The sequence below is a fragment of the Bos indicus genome, chromosome 13 (genome assembly GCF_029378745.1).
Source record: "Bos indicus isolate NIAB-ARS_2022 breed Sahiwal x Tharparkar chromosome 13, NIAB-ARS_B.indTharparkar_mat_pri_1.0, whole genome shotgun sequence".
Lineage (NCBI taxonomy): Eukaryota > Metazoa > Chordata > Mammalia > Artiodactyla > Bovidae > Bos > Bos indicus.
Genome location: NC_091772.1, coordinates 52,102,190 through 52,123,088, shown reverse-complemented (window position 1 = coordinate 52,123,088; position 20,899 = coordinate 52,102,190). Strand labels below are relative to the sequence as shown.

General features: G+C 43.9%; 1 protein-coding gene across 10 annotated transcripts in view; it reads right to left on the bottom strand.

The window, feature by feature from the left end:
- Positions 1-972: 972 nt before the first annotated feature.
- The window catches only part of UBOX5 (U-box domain containing 5), a 46,657-nt gene continuing 26,730 nt past the window's right edge, over positions 973-20,899 (bottom strand). For 3 of the 10 annotated variants that reach the window (XM_019971955.2, XM_019971958.2, XM_070801197.1), the window contains exons 2-5: positions 9,919-10,013; positions 7,542-8,730; positions 4,087-4,248; positions 973-1,714 (exon numbers count right to left, since the gene is read on the bottom strand). In XM_019971955.2, the coding sequence (XP_019827514.1) occupies positions 1,506-1,714; positions 4,087-4,248; positions 7,542-8,730; positions 9,919-9,972 (1,614 nt within the window). In that variant the 5' untranslated portion in view covers positions 9,973-10,013 and the 3' untranslated portion in view covers positions 973-1,505. Of the gene's footprint in view, positions 1,715-4,086; positions 4,289-7,541; positions 8,731-9,918; positions 10,014-18,681; positions 18,855-20,899 lie in introns of all 10 variants that reach the window. The other 7 variants (XM_019971957.2, XM_019971956.2, XM_070801200.1 and 4 more) reach the window with 7 other exon arrangements.

Genomic DNA, 20,899 nt, shown 5'->3' with positions numbered 1-20,899 from the left:
TAAGGAAAGAATCTGGAGTGTTTCAGACATTTAAAGCCAAAGGATACACAGGAGCATCGAAAGCCCACCAATGCAGACCCTGGAGACTCAGAGTCACGTGAGGGGTCAAGGGAAGTGTCACCAGGAGGCAGAGGGGAGGGTGGGACTGCCTCTCTGCAGCCACCTTTGTAGACATACACACCCTAAAAACACGCCCTGTAACCCCAACCTCATCTCTCTCGAGTCTTAGATATGGAATCCAAGAATGGAATTTTAATAAGCTTCCTCCTTCCCCCATTAGTCTAAGAAGTATAGTTCTCTCTGCCCTGTGTGCAAAGCACAGAAACTAGGGAGAATGTGGGCCTCCTCCCCTGCGGGTCCCCCTAGAGCAAAGTGGAGGCAGCAGGCCTGTGGGAGTTGGGGAGATCAGTGGTTCAAGACCCTGAGTGGCTTGAGAGCCCCCACGCCTGTCCACAGGTGCTCGTGATGAAACCTCAAATACAAAATAAGAAGCATCGCTTCTCGGCTCCTCCTTCCCCAACATGCACAGAAGGGAACAGAGAACAGCACAATGGATTTCCTCACTGAACTCTCCCATGACTAGGACCTACTCCACACAGCAAACAGTTGTCAGAATGTGTATTTTCCATAAAACAAAATTTTGAATGGAAAAAAAAAGATGCAGTCTATAAACAAGTATCTTTTCTGAAATAGGCCCCACACAGAAAAGGTACCCCCCCACCCAGAGGGCAGTGCAGCTCTGCCAATGCAGAGCTAAGCCAGGGTCACCCGCCGAGGGGGCTGCTCAGCCCTCTCCATCGGCGTGCATGTCCACAGAGACTCTCCTGCATCAGAGGCACCTGTCCCTTCAGGTCACTGACCCGCGTTACAGTCCAACAGGGTTACAGTGACTGCTCACGGCTGCCCTGGGACAATCCCACTCTGTATGGGTGCGGTGGGGGACAGGAGTATGACGACACAGACGAGAGGAAGTCCACGGCAGACGTCAACCATCGCTTTATTAAGGCTCAGAGTGGTTTGCCAGTCAGAGGGGCTGAGGCATTCACTCCACAGATCCTCACCGCGCTCCACCTGTGGGTGACACTTAAGATGGAGGCTCTCTGAGATCCGGAGCCACACTCACATCCACCTTGGAGGATGAGACGTGTGTGCAGAGAGTGTGGCTCAGAGCGTGGGGCTGGCTCTAGCAGACCCTGGGCTCTGGCAGGGGTGCTGGCAGGGAGGCACCGGAGGGCAGGGACACCTCCCCCATCCCTCCCAGCCCAAACTATGGCTTTGCTATCCTATCGCCACTTGAGTGGGTGTGGAGGGCCCGTTCCCCACCCCTCACTCCGCAGGCCCACGCGCTACACTGTGGGAGGAGACAAAGGGAAAGCCCTGGAGAAAGCAGAACAACCCCCCACCCTGTGCCTGGGACCAGGCCAGACCTCAGGAGCTTTGAACCCCCCAATCACTCCTCCTCAGCTCCTCCCAGCGATGGGTCTTCTCAGGTTGAGGCTGGTCACTCAGAAGTGAACCCGCAGAATGTCCTGGCTGGCGAATGGCTGCTGGCAGGCTGTGCATGTCATGGCCGGGGAGCGCTGCTTCTCGGTCAGGCAGGGCCGGCACAGGAGGTGACCACAGGGAAGCTGGTACGCAGACTCCCTTTTGAAGTAGGGAGAGAACACTCTTTTGCAGGATGTGCATTCAGGGCCCAGGCTGCTCCCAGACTGCTCTGGTGAATCAGGGAGGAAAACAGACCAGGGTTAGGGAAGTGGTCCCCAGTCCAGACTCCATCTGGGAGGCAAGGCATGTGCCTGGAGTAGAATAAGAAGCTTCTCTACCCTGCACCCTGCAGCAGCCTGGCCTCCTCCCTCCCTAGGTCACCCCTGACTGATCAGGGAGGAGGGGGTTCTAGGGAGCCTGAGAATCTGGGGAGCCTCCTCTCGATCATCAGTGCTCCAATGAATGCTCAAGAAAAGCTGGCTTTCGAGGGCTGCTGGGCAGCACTGGGTCCTGCCTGCGGCTCTCCAGCAAGATGGACTTTCCCCTGGATAGGCTGCCGAGGTCAGAGCAAGGCACATGCTCACCCTGACAACCCTGATAAACTGCAAGAAAGGTGAGATGTGACAAGCAGAGGAAAAAGCAAAATATGGTGTGATATACCCAGGCTGAGCAGGTCAAGAGGGGACGGAGGTCACCAGAGGGGCAGGGCTGAGGTCTGTCTGTGGCAGACCTGCCTGCTGAACCTGGCCCTGCATCACTGGAGCCCTGGAGCCCAGCAGCTCCCCTCCCAACCCGTCCGTCAACCCCCTTCTTGTGCTTCAGGCTCTTTCCTTCATGCTTCCCACAAGGTTTCCTGAATGAAGGCCACAGTGGGCAGGTCCTGCCACCCCTCCTCCCCAAGCTATACCTGCCGCTCTTCCTTCTCTCATGGCCCTTGCCTAGGCTTGCTGCTCTCTCTCCATCAATCCACACCCACCTGGAGAGGGCAAGGATGGCCTCTTGGGTGAAGAGCCATAAGAATGAAAGGGAGCCAGCCATGCATGAGGTGAAAGAGACACCATGTACAAAGAGAGGCTGGTCCATTAAAGAACCAGAAAAGACAGAGGTGTGATGCGAAAGTGTGCAGCTTCAAGAGTATGGCAGAAGAACATGCAAGACCTCACAGGCAGAAATTTCTACTTTATTCCAAGTTCAACAGGATATCTTGGAAGAATTCTAAGAAGTGGAATACCATGACCTGGCTGACATTATAAGAAGATCCTGAAGGCTCCTGTGAAGAGGACGGGCAGGGTAAGGGTGACTGCGGAGGAGCAGCAGAGGCTGCTACAGGAATCTAGGGGAGCAGTACAGGAGCCAGGGCCAAGGTGGCAGCAAGAGTGATGGAGCAGAGAGGACCTCCCTGAGATCTACTTTGGAGGAGTGGGAAAAGGACTTGATGGTGAACAGAACGTCAGGAATGTTGACGGAAACCAAGGATGACCTCCCTTGTTATGGGCTTGACCACGGGGTAGAAGATGCTTGCTCTTTACCAGTGACTGGATGATGGGGGTGCTTTGGAGGACAATCTTTGGAGGCGCCTGCAGTTCTGAGTTAGAAATTCACTTAAGATATCCATGAGTTTCCCCTATAGGGGGGCCAAGTAGCTGTAAGGGAGGTCAGGGTCTGATTTCCAAGAAGAGGTAGGAGCTATATGAACATGGGCGGTCACTGGCCAAGCGGGCTCTCGCTTGAGTGATACAGAGTATAGCGAAGAGGGTCCAAGACCACAGTCTGGAAGAGAAGAAAGAATCAGCACTGGAAACTGAAGAGACACTGGAGAAAAAGAGCATAACATCTAGAAGACCAAGACAGGAGGTGTTTCAGAAAGGAGGGAGAGGTTAGCCACAATAAATGCTGCCAAGAAGGTAAGTGACCATCGGATCTGCGGTCATGGAAACTGTTGGCCACCTGGATGAGTCAGGTTCTGGGAATGATCAGGATGGAAACATAATCAGAGAAACAGGGAGGTGGGGACAAGAAGCAGAAAAGTAAGTTGGCCTGGGATCCAGGCAATGAGAACAGACTCAGTTTAGACAGGCAAGAGGAAGAAAGTGTACACCTTATCATTAGCCCCACCAGACTTCACCTTGTAAAAAATGCCCCAGGTTCTCTTGCTTTGTATCCTGACTGAGTCTATCGTCCATTATGGTCCCAAGTTCATTTTAGGCAAAACTTGAATCAGTAAGCTACCACTGTTCTAAGATGCTGGTTAATAGGGAGGGATGAAGACGACATACTCAACTAGAAATCACTCTCCACATTTACATAAAGTACCACAGATGTCAGACGGGAGACAGACAACATTTAAAAAAAAAAGCAAAAAGGGAGAAACAAACAAATGTCCTCAGGACAGAGTAATTAACATTAGATCTTACCAAAATCACCAAGCCCCAACACCACAGAATTACTAAGAATTAAATAAAGCCTTTCCTGTGAAGAGTTACACTCATAGGCAACCCCTCAATTCCCCCTAGAAAAGGAATGGCCTGGCTGTTGGAACTAGGGGAGCCTGGTTTTGGAGGTCCACAGAATCCCAGAGGAGATGGACAGGGCCCCTCTTACCTGAGCTGGTGCTGGGCCTCCAGGAAGTACTGCTCCCTCTTGTGCTGAGGTGCTGGAGCTGTCCCCTGGTCAGCCGGGCTGTGAAGGAGGGCATGGAGCCAAGGGTTGATGTCAAGGCAATTTCCAAGCTTTGTGACAGTTTTTGCTCGTGGGACACTGGGCCTGTTAAGAGATACACAGACCACAATATCCAGAAAGAGCTCTGGCAAAAGAGAAAACCAAAACACAAAGTCCTCTGAAGACCACAAAATAGTGTTTCTTCTTTTTTAAACATTCTCATTTTATTTATTTATGTATTTATTTGTCTTTGGCCAAGCCACACAGCATGAGGGATCTCAGTTCCTCGACCAGGGATAGAACATGTGAGCCCTGCAGTGCAAGTGTGGAGTCCTAACCACTAGACTGCCAGGGAAGTCCCACAGAATGGTATTTTAACTTCAAATAGACACAAACATAAAGTCCTCCCTAGTTTCCACTAATAGACTGTGATAACAGGATACCGGGAGGTAAAGCCCTGGTGTTCCTGGCAGTTCTTACCCATCTCACATTGCTTTCAGGATTCCTGGGCTCTCTGCCAGCTTTCCTCCTCCTGTACAAATTACTGGGCAGGCCTGGGCCACCTACTGGCTCCTCTGCAGAACTGCACCCTACTTTCTGAAGCGTCCCTACCTGCCAAGGAATAACTGGGGTAAGCAAATGCCCAGCCTTGTAACTCTGCTCCTTGCCCCCACTCCCTCCTCAACAGCCTTAGTTTACTCGTTCCCATCTGCTAGTTCCTCAGCTCTGCAGGGCAGGGCCACTGGCCTGCACTCTCTTGGTGTTCCAATCTTCTCGCCTCCTTAGGTAAAGCAAAGCAGTTATTACCGAGTGGAATAATGAAGACCTCTCTACCCATTTCACTATCTAGAGGGCCTTCTCTGGATATGGGCTAAGGGTGAAGGCAGCAGGGGATGGGGACAGCTGCCCAAAAGAGAACCCAGAGATTTGCCAGGTAGCAGGATTCCCCAAAGTGATACGCTAAAAGTACCCCAAAGTAGGGAGTGGAATGTTTGTCCTACAGTATATAGGATGTAGGATATCAGCCTGCGGCCTTGAAGGAGTACTAGTCAGCGTGCTCCTGTGTCACCAACAGATCTCTTGAGGCTAACACCAATGGAGACTTCCACAAACATCAAGGTCTAAGCACCTTTCTTTTCATTTTGCCCCACTGCACCTCAGATGCTTCCAGGAGTTTCTGGGGGTCTTGTTAACTAAAGTTTACACTCAAAGTCAGAAAAGACACAGATGTAATCTTTAAGTTACGATCTGCATAACCCTTTTAGACTAAGAGAGGAACTTTATAGAATGGTAAAATCTAAACGGACTAGTTTTCCTAAGGAAAAAAAAAAGAGCTTTCTCCAAAAGCACCAAGCACTGACAATCACAGGGGAGTTTTACCAACATGCAAAGTGTAAATGATTCTAAAACTATTAAGTCGTTCCAGAGTTTAGAAAAGGAGAATTTCCTAATTCTTAAGGAACAAATCATCGAAACCAAAACCTGACCAAAGATGGTGTACACTTGTGCACACACACACCCAACTGCAGTTCAATTTCATTAATGAGTGCAAAAATCCTAAATAAAAACACTAGCAAGCAGAACCAAGAATACACTAAAAGAAGCATGAACAAATGAAATTTCGTACAGGAATATAATAATAGTTCAATATTAAGAAGCCTACTAGTATACTTCACTGCATTATCGTTGTTGTTCAGTCGCTAAATTGTGTCCAACTCTTTGTGACCCCATGGACTGCAGCATGCCAGGTTTCCCTGTCCTTCATTATCTCCCAGAGTTTGCTCAAACTTATGTCCATTGAGTTGGTGATGCCATCCAACCATCTCATCCTCTGTTGCCCTCTTCTCCTGCCCTCAATCTTTCCCAACATCAGGGTCTTTTCCAATGAGTTGGCTCTTTGCATCAGGCCAAAGGATTGGAGTTTCAGCTTCAGCCTCAGTCCTTCCAGTGAATATTCAGGGTTGATTTCCTTTAGGATTGACTGCTTTAATCTCCTTGCTGTCCAAGGGATTCGAAAAAGTCTTCTCCAGCATCACAATTTGAAAGCATCAATTCCTTGGCACTCAGCTTTCTTTATGGTCCAACCCTCACATCCATACATGACTACTGAAAAAACTATAGCTGTGACTATATGGATCTTTGTTGGCAAAGTGATGTCTCTGCTTTTTAATATGCTGTCAAGGTTTGTCATAGCTTTTCTTCCAAGGAGCAAGCGTCTTTTAATTTTGTGACTGCAGTCACCATCCACAGTGATTCTGGAGCCCAAGAAGATAAAATCTGCCACATTTCCACTTTTTCCCCCTCAATAGATATACAAATATGCCACGAAATGATGGAACCAGATGCCATGAAATTAGTTTTTTGAATGTTGAGTCTTAAGCCAGCTTTTCACTCTCTTCTTTTACCCTCATCAAGAGGCTCTTTAGTTCTTCACTTTCTGCCATTAGAGTGATATCATTTGCCTATCTGAAGTTGAAGATTTCTCCTGGCAATCTTGATTCCAGCTAGGTGACGCAGTGGAAAAGAATTCGCAGGCCAATGCAGGAGACTTAGGAGATGTGGGTTTGACCCCTGGGTCAGGAAGATCCTTTGGAATAGGAAATCACAACCTACTCCAGTATTCTTGCCTGGAAAATTTCATGGACAGGGGAGCCTGGTGGGCTACAGGCCATGGGGTTGCAAAGAATCAGACCTGACTGAGCAGGTACAAGGATGTGAGTAAGAATGTGGCACAAAATCAATCACTTTACTGTATTAAAAGATCTAATGATGAAAAATCATAATATCATCTCTATTGATATTGAAAAAGCATCAGACAAAATTCAATCTTGGGTAAAAACAATGAATAAAATAGGAATCATTGGTGTGGGAAAGTGTCTGAAGCCCCCAGTGAACCCCACCTCCTGATACACATGTCCTTTGAGTGTGAACTGGATTCAGTGACCTGCTTCCTACAGAATACAATAAAAGTGATGTCACTCTGTGATTAGCTTCTGCAAGACTGACTCCCACTTATTTGCACAGGCTGGTTTATATAGCTACCATGTTTGCTGCCCTTGAGAAGCCCACGTGGCACAGAATTGAGGGCAGAATCCAGCTACCAGACAAAAAGGAAGTGAAGCCCGCAGCGCAACAGTTGAGCAAGGAACTTAATCCTTCCCGTGAGATGGCTGCAGCCCTGCCAACACTTTGACAGCAGCCTTGAGAGACCGTAAAGCAGACAATCCAGCTAAGCGATGCCTGGATCCTTGAGAGAGAAGCGATAATCAATGTGTGATTCTTTAAGCTAGTAAATTTTGGTTTAATTTAAGTTGGCAAAGCACAAAACACAGCGCCAGTGCCAAGGGTCACCCAGGAGGAGTAGAGACAACGGGCTTGGACACAGGACAGGGGATTACCTGTTGAGCAATCCATGAGCTCATTGGCAGCTTTCATTTTCTTAGCAGTGTGCTCTGAGGTAGAGGGTGAGACCAGAAGGCTTGTGGTAGAAAAACAGGAAGCATTTAAGCCAAGGCTACTGTCTGGGCCATGTTCGGCCTGCTCCATCTTCCTTTTCCGAGAGGGCAGAGCAATGGAAGAAGGGGTCACTGCCAATGCAGTCTGTGCTCTCCCGAGCAGGTGGCAGCCAGGGATGGAGTGCTGGAGCAGGAAATGGTCGATTCGCGCCTTCAAGGAGGGGTGAGGCAGGGGCTGGGAGTGTGGAGTAAAGGCTACTCCTGTGAAAGGGTCACTGGGCACTCGGCCCCATGTGGCTTCACTGCGGTTACACTTCTCTAGCGTGCTCTGGTCAATGACCTTGCCTGAGGGCAGTAGCATGGGGAAAGGCATGATCTCCAGGGTGATGGGATCTAAGAACTCTTCAGGTATATCCCGAATTACCTCAGCCAGCTCCTGTAGGCTAGAGGGGGCCTGCTGGCCCTCAGACTGGCCCCCAGAATCACAGTCACTCTCCATGGGCAACGCTGGGGCCTGTAAAGACAAGTCCTGAGGGAGGCTCTCTGAGGCAACCAGCAGGACACTGTCTATCACTTCCTGAGAGCAGGTTTTGGCTGGCTGACCCCATACCTCCAACCGCTTGATACAAGGGACACCACCACCTGTCACATGGGTGATACAGATCTTGAGATGGGCCACATGACTAAGAGAAAGAGCCCCTTTATTCCAGAGCTCTTGGGCCACAACAGCAGGGGAGGGGAGTGTGGCTTCCACTGGGCCAAAAGGTGGCCTGGCCTTGAAGCCCCTGTGGCTAAATACCACTTGGCTCTGGTTTTTCAGTAAGACTTTGCCCACCAAAGTGAACGCTTCCTTGTCCGGAATGGATGGCTCATCTGGGTCTGGGGTCCGGCACTCAGGGGTATTCCAAGATGCTCCGCTGGATAAGGCAGATGTGTACATTTCCAGGCCAGTGACATTCTGGCCTCCCCCAGCTGAGAGATCTATGTTAATCCTACAGATTTCCACACTGAAGGGAAAGGAAACTGTCACGTAGACCGGTGGCTTAATGAAATACTCTGTCCTGAAACCATGACTTCTCTTTGTGAGGTCTTCAGAGATGAGATTTTCTACTTCATAGCCATCAGCTGATATCTAGATTTAATGACAAAAATGAGACACATTGATTTGATGAGCTCTAAATCAAGGTGAGTTTTCAAGAACTTGTCACTTCTAGTAAAACTCTAAAGAAAATCTGAAGGTCCTCATTTGAAATTTCCTCTGTTATATCAAATTTTCCTGGGTTTTCCTTTTCTTTTTTTGGCATGCATCCAAGATCAGAGGAAAGGCTGAGGGCAACTGTGCCCCTAAATACTGCCCATCCTTAAAAAATGAGCAACAAAACTCTGCCTAATCAACCAAAATCCCTTCAAAATAACATCTCTATGAAAAAGCAGCAGATATACAAGCTTTTTTTAATCTTATTTTTAAATTTCAGAGGATGAAAATGTACAGATTTCGGGGGAAATGAAGATGTTCACTGAAGTTTCCAATTTTGTATTTGGACTCTATCAATTATGACAGTTTCTCCAGGAAGGCACAACAAAGGAGCTTCTTGTAAATCTCTGAATGGTGAGACTTGGGGAAAAACAGTTTGCATAGGAACAAGGACCACAAAAGACTATGTGGAATTTCAAACAGTGAATGTGCTAAGGGTGTGACTATGAGTAGCTTTTTCTCCCTCTTAATATTTCCAATACTTGTCATAAGCAATGGAAATTTTAAGGTATCATTGTCTGAAGGAGTCAGCTTAATAATCTGGGAACCTGAAATAATGTGCTGCATGCAGAAATTCCAAACTGGGGAGAAGTTCAATTCTCCCCTTGGAGTTTCCTTACTCCCTGCTCTGGACTGTGGAAACATACCTTCCTTTGCACAAAAGGGGAGGCAGCTTAATCCAAATAATAAAGCACAAGGAATCCATACAACAAATACAAGCCATTATTTCTAGCATGAGAAGTTAGCAAGAACGGCAGTGAGAGAATTTCTACCTTCACTATGACCTTGAGTGAAATTAAAATTTATCATAAATGATAAATTGATGAGAACTGGAGAGGAGAGAACCCTCAACAAAATGAGTCACAAACTCAGCTTGTAACAGTGCTGACTTTAGAGGTGCAGCCTGACCCATGCTTACCTGAATATCATCTGGTAGACTCTAAAACAATGAGGGTGAAAGCACATTAAGCCTGAACTGTCTTAATATACAAGGCAGGAAATGGGGGAAAACATGAAAAACAGATGTCATTTATTTATTTATGTGTATATACTTGCTCTGTTTACCTTGTTGCAGTAAATTCTTGGTCTGAACTGTGGGAGGCAAAGATTTATTACCATCTTTATGGCTGAAAGGATAGCTTCCAAGCATCAGAAACAGCCTTAAATGAAAAAATAAAACTTAGTATTAGACAAGTTAAAATTCAAATCTAAACTCTTAGGAGTTGATTCCTAAGAGATGAGAGTTAAACAGAACAAAAATTTAACAAACATGCACTCTCATGGTCTATATTTATTCTCTTTCTATACAACATGCGATGATTACAAGGGAGATTTCTTTTGCAGATTGTGTGGTTTGGTTCTCTAGCTGATAGTCATTCTAAAGCCCCAGTGGAGGCAAGAGCCTATCAGCTCTGCAAGGAGCTCCCAATAGGAAAGGGAGGGTCAAAAGTAGATGCTGCTGCTGCTGCTAAGTCGCTTCAGTCATGTCCGACTCTGGGCAACCCCATAGACCGCAGCCCACCAGGCTCCCCCGTGCCTGGGATTCTCCAGGCAAGAACACTGGAGTGGGTTGCCATTTCCTTCTCCAATGCATGAAAGTGAAAAGTGAAAGTGAAGTCGCTCAGTCGTGCCCGACTCTTAGCAACCTCATGGACTGCAGCCTACCAGGCTCCTCCGTCCATGGGATTTTCCAGGCAAGAGTACTGGAGTGGGGTGCCATTGCCTTCTCCCAAAAGTAGATGAGCTCAAAGTAAAAAGAGGAATACTTAGCCAGAAGGTTTAGAATGAAAATGGTCACAGAAAATAATCATAGTGGTGCTATGCATCTTTCATTTAACACTTGTTAATGCACTTATGTTTTATTAAAGTGAAAACAATTAGAAGAGTAAAAAATATTATTATTGAGAAATAGAAAATCTTAAGAGTTGAAAACATCTTAAAAGAACATCTAGTTCAAATCCAACTCATCCTTGAACAAGGCAAGGATTAAGGGATTGACCTTCCACACAACTGTTGAAAATCCACATATAACTTTATAGTCTGCCCTCTGTATTGATGGTTCCACATAAGTGAATTCAACCAACCTCAAATCGTGTGGTACTGTGGTATGTATTTAGTGAAGAAAATCCATATATAAGTGGACCTGCACAGGTCAAGCCTGTGCTGTTCAAGGGTCATCTGTAGTCATTTTGATGACCAATATCCAGGGAAAGGGAAATGGATGAAGGAGGTCAAAAAGTACAAACTTCTACTTAAAAGAGAAGTAAGTTCTGGGGATGTAACATACAACATGGTGACTACAGTTAACAATACTGCACTGCATATATGAAAGCTCCCAAGAGAGTAGGTCTTAAAAGTTCTCAACACACACACACAAATGTAACTACATGAGGTGATAGACATTAGCTAAGCTTGTTATGGTAATCACTTCTCTCTCTCTCTATATATATATATAAATATATATATAAAATCATTATGTTGTACACCTTAACTTATACGCCTTTAACTACACAATGTTACATGTCAATTATAGCTCAATAAAACTGAAAGAAAGAAAATGACTAATATACTAATGTCCAACAGCCTTTGTTATATTCTCTATAGAGAAGCAGGGAAGCCATTAGAAACATCTCTCCCAGTGGCAAGCCTCTCCGACGGATCTGAACTCCTTGGAAAGGCCAGCCATTCCACGCTTTTCCATCTAACACACAAGGCCACGAGAAACCCCCAGTAGGGACAGGGCCACACTCTGTGGTCTTTGTGTTGCCGTGCTCAGTAGGTGCTACTTGCAGAGGCCAGGCACGTCGGGCATTCTGCAACATTTTAGTGAGCAGCTTCTGCACAGGGAAGCTGTGCCATGAGACTTTTGAAGGTTTGTTATCTCAGCCTAGCCCCTATGTCTGTTCTACATATGAACACGAAATATTTTTTAACATGGTTTTAATACATGAAAGAATTTTCTAAGAAGGGAACTTCCATGTAAATTATAGGAAGATCACACTTCATTTACTTCAGGTTTTTACCAAGAGGAGTTCACTTCTGAAAACCACATCACTGAGAGAAATGCTAATATATCTGACAGTCCACATTTGTAGCAGTCTGCATTCTAGATGATTCTATATGTTGGTAAAAGCTTTTGATTACTTTTTTTTGGCCATGCCACGAGGTTTGCGGGATATCAGTTCCCCAACCAGGGACAGAACCTGTGCCCTGGCAGTGAAACAGCCAAGTCCTAACCACTGAGCCACAAGGGAATTCCCCTGATTACTCCTTTATGCCTTCCAGTATGGTCATATCCAAACATTCACACATGAGAATAAATTTTCACACTTTAAAATGTCTACTTTAAATTACTATTAAGTCTTTTGTGTGCACACATATGTGTTTGTTTTACAACTACATAGTAAGGTTATATTATCTTTGACTTTAAATTCAGGACAGTACATTACAAAATATGTATTATTAAAAGAGAGAGATGAATCTGATGGAGTAGAAAATCCTTGGCCTAAAGTCTCCCAGTCTTTGTTCAGAACCTGTGCTGAAAACTCCTTGTTCTCATTTTTGGAGGCATACATGCCGTCTCTTTGCCAGCCTTCTAGAATCTGTTCTGGAATCAATATGGACAGTTGACAGAACTCCTTTTTTGGAAGATTGTTTTAATGCTTCCAGGCTCTTAACGTCCTTCTTAACAGTCCTCTAACAGTCAGTTCTGTTCAGTCGCTCAGTCATGTCCGACTCTTTGCGACCGCATGAATCGCAGCACGCCAGGCCTCCCTGTCCATCACCAACTCCCGGAGTTCACTGAGACTCACGTCCATCGACTCAGTGATGCCATCCAGCCATCTCATTCTCTGTCGTCCCCTTCTCCTCCTGCCCCCAATGCCTCCCAGCATCAGAGTCCTTTCCAATGAGTCAACTCTTCGCATGAGGTGGCCAAAGTACTGGAGCTTCAGTTTTAGCACCATTCCTTCCAAAGAAATCCCAGGGCTGATCTCCTTTAGGATGGACTGGTTGGATCTCCTTGCAGTCCAAGGGACTCTCAGGAGTCTTCTCCAACACCATAGTTCAAAAGCATCAATTCTTCTGCGCTCAGCTTTTTTCACAGTCCAACTCTCACATCCATACATGACCACTGGAAAAACCATAGCCTTGACTAGACGGACCTTTGTTGGCAAAGTAATGTCTCTGCTTTTGAATATGCTATCTAGGTTGGTCATAACTTTTCTTCCAAGGAGTAAGCGTCTTTTAATTTCATGGCTGCAGTCACCATCTGCAGTGATTTTGGAGCCCAGAAAAACAAAAGTCTGACACTGTTTCCACTGTTTCCCCATCTATTTCCCATGAAGTGATGGGACCGGATGCCATGATCTTCGTATTCTGAATGTTGAGCTTTAAGCCAACTTTTTCACTCTCCACTTTTCTTTCATCAAGAGACTTTTTAGTTCCTCTTCACTTTCTGCCATAAGAGTGGTGTCATCTGCATATCTGAGGTTATTGATATTTCTCCCAGCAATCTTGATTCCAGCTTGTGCTTCTTCCAGCCCAGCGTTTCTCATGATGTACTCTGCATAGAAGTTAAATAAGCAGGGTGACAATATACAGCCTTGACATACTCCTTTTCCTATTTGGAACCAGTCTGTTGTGCCATGTCCAGTTCTAACTGTTGCTTCCTGACCTGCATATAGGTTTCTCAAGAGGCAGGTCAGGTGGTCTGGTATTCCCATCTCTTTGTTCTCCATAACAACTCAAAAATCAGTATCTAAGGAATTACATCTCCAAATATTCTCAGGGCCCTTGTATGTACCTCCTTTTAGTCAGGAAACTAGAATTCATTTCGAGCAGCATTTCCTTAAATCCTCCCACCCAAATAGGGCAGGGGCTTCTTGTTAACTTTTTGTTTTGTTTTAAATGAAAAATTAAGCCACTCAGTTTAGTTTAATATAGAGTATTAAAATGATTATATAGGGCTTCCCAGGTGACATTAGTGGTAAAGAACCCATCTACCAATGCAAGTTAGATGTAAGAGACCTGGGTTCGATCTCGTGGTCAGGAAAATCCCCTTGGAGGGCATGGCAATCCTCTCCAGTATTCTTGGCTGGAGAATCCCATGGACGGAGAAGCCTGGCAGGCTGCAGTCCATAGGGTTGGACAGTCGAATACGACTGAAGCGTGATTATATACAATTATAAATGATTATATAGTCCAGACCAAGGAAACAAAACATTTCTCCTAAGAAAGCAAGCCTAAGATTTGCCAAAGGAAAACAGATAATATGTATCAACAGATGGTGAAAGGACCAATTTGCAAGTGCAAAACTAAGCTGGTCCTAGGTAAATTGGTGAAGTTAGCCAGCTCCAGCATTTGTGAGGGTTTTCTTTTCACTGCCACAAGCACTTGTCTCCTCCCTTCTTTGCCCTGATAGAAGATGGCTTTGGTAAGAAAAAATAGAGATAGAAACTGTGTTATAATACCAAAATACTGAGAAGAGTTTCCTATTAGTAAGACAAATGCAATCATCTCTATACCCACAGTTCACATGTTAGGTCCTTCCTCTGCCTTTCAGAGAAAAATGGAGAAGGAAAGAGCAACCCACTCCAGTATTCATGCCTGGAAAATCCCATGGACTGAGGAGCCTGGTGGGCTACAGTCCATGGGGTTGCAAAGAGTTGGACACAACTGAGTGAATTCTGTGTGTGTTCAGAGAAAAAAACAAACTCTGGCAGAGGTAACAATGTTAACCCATTGAGGTACTGATTTGATTCCTTAGTGGAAGGCACTGATTCCACTAAGATATACATTCCTCCTATCTCTTGTTACCTTCTTAGACATTTCACACTGTGGTCTTTCAACTTTATTTTTCCTATCATGATATTTATTTATCTGAAATGTAAATGTCAGAATCAGAAGAAGCTGGGTAGGGGTCTTCTTGGAGTTATGATGAGGAACTTTCCTGTGAATGTGAAGATAAATGGAAAAGTCTTCAAAACTTATCTGAATACCCAATGTAGTAAATGGCAACATGAGATGGAGTTGCTCAGATTTGACTACCCTCAGGACAACTGCCCTTTGCCTTTAACCTGTGGCTTGGCTATCACCAGAAACCTGTTCTTGTGACTGGACTTTAGAGATGACCAGGGTGAAAAGGACAAGGGCTTTCAAACTTTTGCTATCTCATAACTTAAAAAAATTTCACTTCAGATACCTGAAAGTAGAGAATCTGATGGCCCTTCCAATCAGTGCAGTAATTTAAAAGAGTTATCTGAACTGTATCTCAGCAAACACAAGGCTCACTCTTTTCATGAGTCATTAGACCAAGACCCTCTAGTAGCAAAAACACAACTCTGGCTAGGGAAGCACATACACAAAATGACTTAGAAGAGGCCACTAGGGTTTGTTTGTTTAAGTATTTTTTAACACCAAAAGTATTTTATATTGGGGTACAGCTGATTAACAACGGTGTGGTAGTTTCAGGTAAAAAGCCATATATAGGCATCTATCCATTCTCCTCCAAAACCCTCTCCCCTGCAGGCTGCCACATAACATTGAGCAAAGCTCCATATGCTATACAATAGGTCTTTGTTGGTTATCCATTTTAAATACAACAGTGTGTACATGACCATCCCAAAGTCCCTAGCTATCCCTTCCCCCACAGCAACCATAAGTTCGTTTTCTAAGTCTGTGAGTGTGTTTTGTAAGTAAGTTCATTTGTATCATTTCTTTTTAGATTCCACACACAAGGGGTATCATATGATATTTCTCCTTCTCTGTCTGATTACTTCACTCAGTATGACACTCTCTAGGTCCATCCATGTTGCTACAAATGGCCTTATTTCATTCTTTTTAATGGCTGAGTAATATTCCATTGTATATATGTACCACATCTTCTTTATCCATTCCTCTGTTGATGGACATTTAGGTTGCTTCCATGTCTTAGCTATTGTAAAGAGTGCTGCAATGAATGGGCCATGTTTTTCTCTGGATATATGCCCAGGAGTGGGATTGCAGGGTCATGTGATAGCTCCATTTTTAGTTTTTTAAGGAACTTCCAAGTGGCTGCACCAATTTATATTCCCACCAACAGTGCAGTAGGGTCCCCTTCTCACCACACCCTCTCCAGCATTTGTTGCTTGTGGACTTTTTGATGATACCATTCTGACTGGAGTGAGGAGTTTCATTGTAGTTTTAATTTGCATTTCTCTAATAACTAGCGATGTGGAACATCTGTTCATGTGTCTATTGGCCATCTCTATGTCCTCTTTGGAGAAAATCTATTCATGTCTTCTGCCCATTTTTTAAGTGGGTTATTTTGTTTTGATGCTGTTAAGCATCATAAGCTGTTCATAAATTTTAGAGACTAATCCCTTATTGGGAACATCATTTGCAAATATTTTCTCCCAATCTGTGGGTTGTCTACACATTTTATTTCCTTTGCTGTGCAAAAACTTTTGAGCTTAAGTAGGTCCTGTATGTTTATTTTTGCTTTTATTTCCATTATTCGGGGAGATGGATCAAAAATGATGTTGCTGTGATTTATGTCAGAGAGTGGTCTGCCTTATGTTTTCCTCTAGGATTAAACTGTCCAATCTCACATTTATGTTCTTAATCCATTTTGAACTTATTTTTGTGCATGGAGTTAGGGACTGATCTAACTTCATTTTTTTATATGGGGCTGTCCAGTTTACCCAGCACCATTTGTTGAAGAGACTGTCTTTCCAACATTGTATAGTCTTGCCTACTTTGTCAGAGATTGCAATTGACCATAGGTGCACAGGCTTATTTATGGGTTTTCTATCCTGTTCCATTGATCTATATTTCTATTTTTGTGCCAGTACCATACTGTTTTGATGACTGTAACTTTGTAGTGTAGCCTGAAGTCAAAGAGCCTGATTCCTCCAGCTCTATTTTTCAAGACTTGCTTTGGCTGTTTGGGGTCTTTTGTGTCTCCATACAAATTCTTAGATTTTTTTTGTTCTCTATGAAAAATGCCATTGGTCATTTGATAGGGATTGCACTGAATCTGTAAACTGCCTTGGGTACTATAGTCATTTAGACAATACTCATTCTTCCAATCCATGAACATGGTTTATCTTTCCATCTGTTTATGTCCTCTTCGATTTCTTTCATCAGCATCTTATAGTTTTCAGAGTATAGGTCTTTTGTCTCCTTAGATAGGTTTATTCCTAAGTATTTTTCTTTTTGATGCAATGGTAAATGGAACTTCTTGAATTTCTCTTTCTGATCTTTCATGGTTAGTGTATAGAAATGCAACTGATTTCTGTGTATTAATTTTGTAACCGTAAACTTTACCAAATTCATTGATGAGTTCTAGTAGTTTTCTGGTAGCATTTTTAGGACCTTCCAAGTATAGTATCATGTCATTTGCAAACAGTGACAGTTTAACTTCTTTTCCAATTTGGATTCCCTTTACTTCTTTTTCTTCTCTGATTGCTATAGCTAGGACTTCCAAAACTATGTTGAATAAAAGTGCTGAGAGTGGACATTCTTGTCTTGTTCCTGATCTTAGAGGGAATGCTTTCAGCTTTTCATCACCGATTATGAAACTAGCTGTAGGTTTGTCACATATGGCCTTTATTATGTTGAGGTATGTACCCTCTATACCCACTTTCTGGAGAGGTTTTATCATACATGGGCACTGAATTTTGTCAAAACCTTTTCCTGCATCTATTGAGATGATCATATGGCTTTTATTCTTCAATTTGTTGATATGGCGTATCACACTGATTTTTTGATGCTGAAACATCCTTGCATCTGTGGGATGAATCCCACTTGATCATGGTATATGATCTTTTTAATGTATTATTGGATACAGATGGCTAGTATTTTGTTGAGGATTTCTGCATATATGTTCATCAGTGATACTGGCCTGTAATTTCTTCCTTTTGTGGTATCCTTGTCTGGTTTTGGTATTGGGGTGATGGTGGCCAGGAGAGGCCACAGGGGGTTTTATTCAATTTAAATCTTACCAACTGATTAGCTCTAAAATGGGTACTAATATCCTTATTTTGCAGATGAATAAACTGAGACTCAAAGAAAGATGAAGGTAGGACTCAGATTCTAAATCTTTCTAAACCACTCTGGTTATTGTCTACTTGGACACAATTTACCTTGAAGGATTAACCAGGAAGCTATATGGCTTAAAGCCAGATGTTCTACAGATAACTTACAACCTTTTTCCCTCCTGTTACTTACATCTAGGTTTGGTATCAAAACCTAAAAAAAAAAAATCAATTCTTCCAAACTTACAATTAATGTGGCTATGCTCTTTTGTTGTTGTTTAGTTGCTAAGTCATGTCTGACTCTTTTGTGACCCCAGGGACTGTAGTTTACCAGGCTTCTCTGTCCATGGGATTTCCCAGGCAAGAATACTGGAGAGGGTTGCCATTTTAATCTCCAGATCTTTCCAACTCAGGGATAGGTTCACATCTCCTGCATTGGCAGGCGGATTCTTTATCACTGAGCCATCAGGAAAACCCTGTGGCTATGCTCTACAATGCAGGAATTTAGAAACCTTGACTACTCTTTGCAACATCTGTTGAAGCATCTCACCTCATGAGGCTTCACAACTTTCATGCATGCATGCTAAGTAGCTTCAGTTGTTTCCAACTCTGTGACCCTATGGACGGTGCCCTTCTCCAGGGGATCTTCCTGACCCAGGTATGGAACCTGAGTCTCTTGTGTCTCCTGCACTGGCAGGTGGGTTCTTTACCACTAGCTCCACCTGGGAGAGGTTAATTTCTAAGTCAACTATTAAAGCATATGGACCTGTATCTGACCAGACACAGCCTATCTGCTCTCCATAACACTTACCAAAATCTAATTTGAGAGAATATTTATAGAGACTGTTCAGTCCATCCACAATGAATTCTTTTTAGTGCTGGCCTAAGTAGTACCTCTTGCCTCCTGCCTGGCTTCCCTGATGGCTGCTGCATTCATATCCTACACCACCATCTGACAGACTTCTTAGCAATGTGGATCCTCATCTGTAGCAAAAATAAATGTAACACATTTAGAAAAACTCAGTGGTGGATCTGTGAAGATTCACAGGACACCACGGTGGCACCACACATCAACTGAGAGCCATAATTTTAGTCTCTAAAATGTATTACTCCATTGAGCTGCTCCTCAGAGCAGTGTACTGAACCATCCCTATGTTCATCCTAGCCATAACCATCACTGCATTCCTCGCCCCACTGCATATCTATGTGTGTGTGCTCAGTCATGTTCGACTCTTTGCAACCCCATGGACTGTAGCCTACCAGGCACCTCGGTCCATGGACTTTCCCAGGCAAGAATACTTGAGTGAGTTGCCACTTTCTCCTCCAAGGGATCTTCCATACCCAAGGATTGAACCTGTGTCTCCTGTGTTTCCTGCATTGGCAGGCAGATTCTTTACCACTACGCCACCTGGGAAGCTCATATACTCTTTACCAAATATTTCATTGGTTCTGTGTGGTTATTAACAAGGAATTTTATATGAAACAGCTCTCTACAGTTGTCAAAATGATCATTCTCTATTCTGCATGGTATCCTCTAGGACTCATGAGAAAAATCTCTTTTTGGTCTTAGTATTAGAACAGTTGCTTCTTCCAATCAACTCAGTATTATAAGTATGAATATGAATCATATAATTGATTATGATCTTTACTTTGGCACTAGAAAGCTCAGAATGAAATCTGTGGCCCAACCCTCAGATTTCTCTCTGCTTGAATTCGTCACTTATTTTTATATAATAAGGTATGTTGTGAAAGCTACCTTAAAATCATTTTGGAAAAGGATGGGGTATAAATAATAAACCACCCTCTTTTAGGCGGACATTTCAGTTGTTTGCAACTTTTTACTACTACACTACTAAGATAAAAATTAAGCAGATTTTACCTTTTATTTATTTTTTATATTTACAGAGTTCCATCGTTTGTGAAACAGAGACTCTGTTTCTTTAAGACTGATCTCACAGAAAGCAGTAGAAGAGCAGTCACTTGGATGGCGAGGAGGTTAGTGGACCTGTGACTCTCAGGAACTTTCCTGCAGTGGCCACAGCTGGGGAAGGGGTGGTGTCTACCCGTTGGTTCTGTCTCCACCCTGCTCAAGGACCACCCTCTTGTGGTTCTGACCTCTCTGACCTTGCCCCTCGGGGGACCTCTTGACTTGGCTGTTGTCATTCCCAATTCATGGATCATGCCTCTTCCTAGAGAAACCTGAGAATTCCTCAAACTGGAAGCTTCAGATGTTCCAAGAGCAAACCAGTTAGTGCTTTGAATTCATATGTTAACAAACAAGTTATTTAGCATCACTCCAAAAGAGTACATGAATTACCTCTAACAGGTAGGAATATGGATGGATAGTTGTTGTTTAGTGGCTAAGTCGTGTTCAACTCTTTTGCGACCCCATGGACTACTGCCATCCTCTGTCCATGGAATTTTCCAGGCAAGAATACTGCAGTGGGTTGCCATTTCCTTCTCCAGATTTTTACCTTTTATACTGTTAATTTTTCTAACCAGTTATTGCTATATTAGGAAAGCTTTTCATTTTTGTATCCTTATTATGTATTTACCTATGTTACTGAACTCACTGATTTTAACACATTTTTAGGAATTTTGGGGGGGTTCTATAATCTCAATGAGAGCCTCTTTCTTAAAACGGTAACTCTTATTTCTCTCATCTTCCTATATTAGCTAGAACTGCCAGAATTACATGAAATAATATTAGAGTTGTCAAGCTTCTGTTCCCATTAGAAAATGCCTCTAGTTTTTCATCCTTGAACATGATGCTGATTGTTAGACTGAAATATTATATGCTTTGGGGCTTCCCAGGTGGCACTAGTGGTAAGGAACCCACCTGCCAATGCAGGAGACATAAGAGACACAAGTTCAGTCCCTAGGTGGGGAAGATCCCCTGGAGAAGGGTATGGCTATGCACTCCAGTATTCTTGCCTGGAGAATCCCATGGACAGAGGAGCCTGGCAAGCTATAGTCCACAGGGTCACAAACAGTCGGACATGACTGACGTGACTTAACACGTACATTAT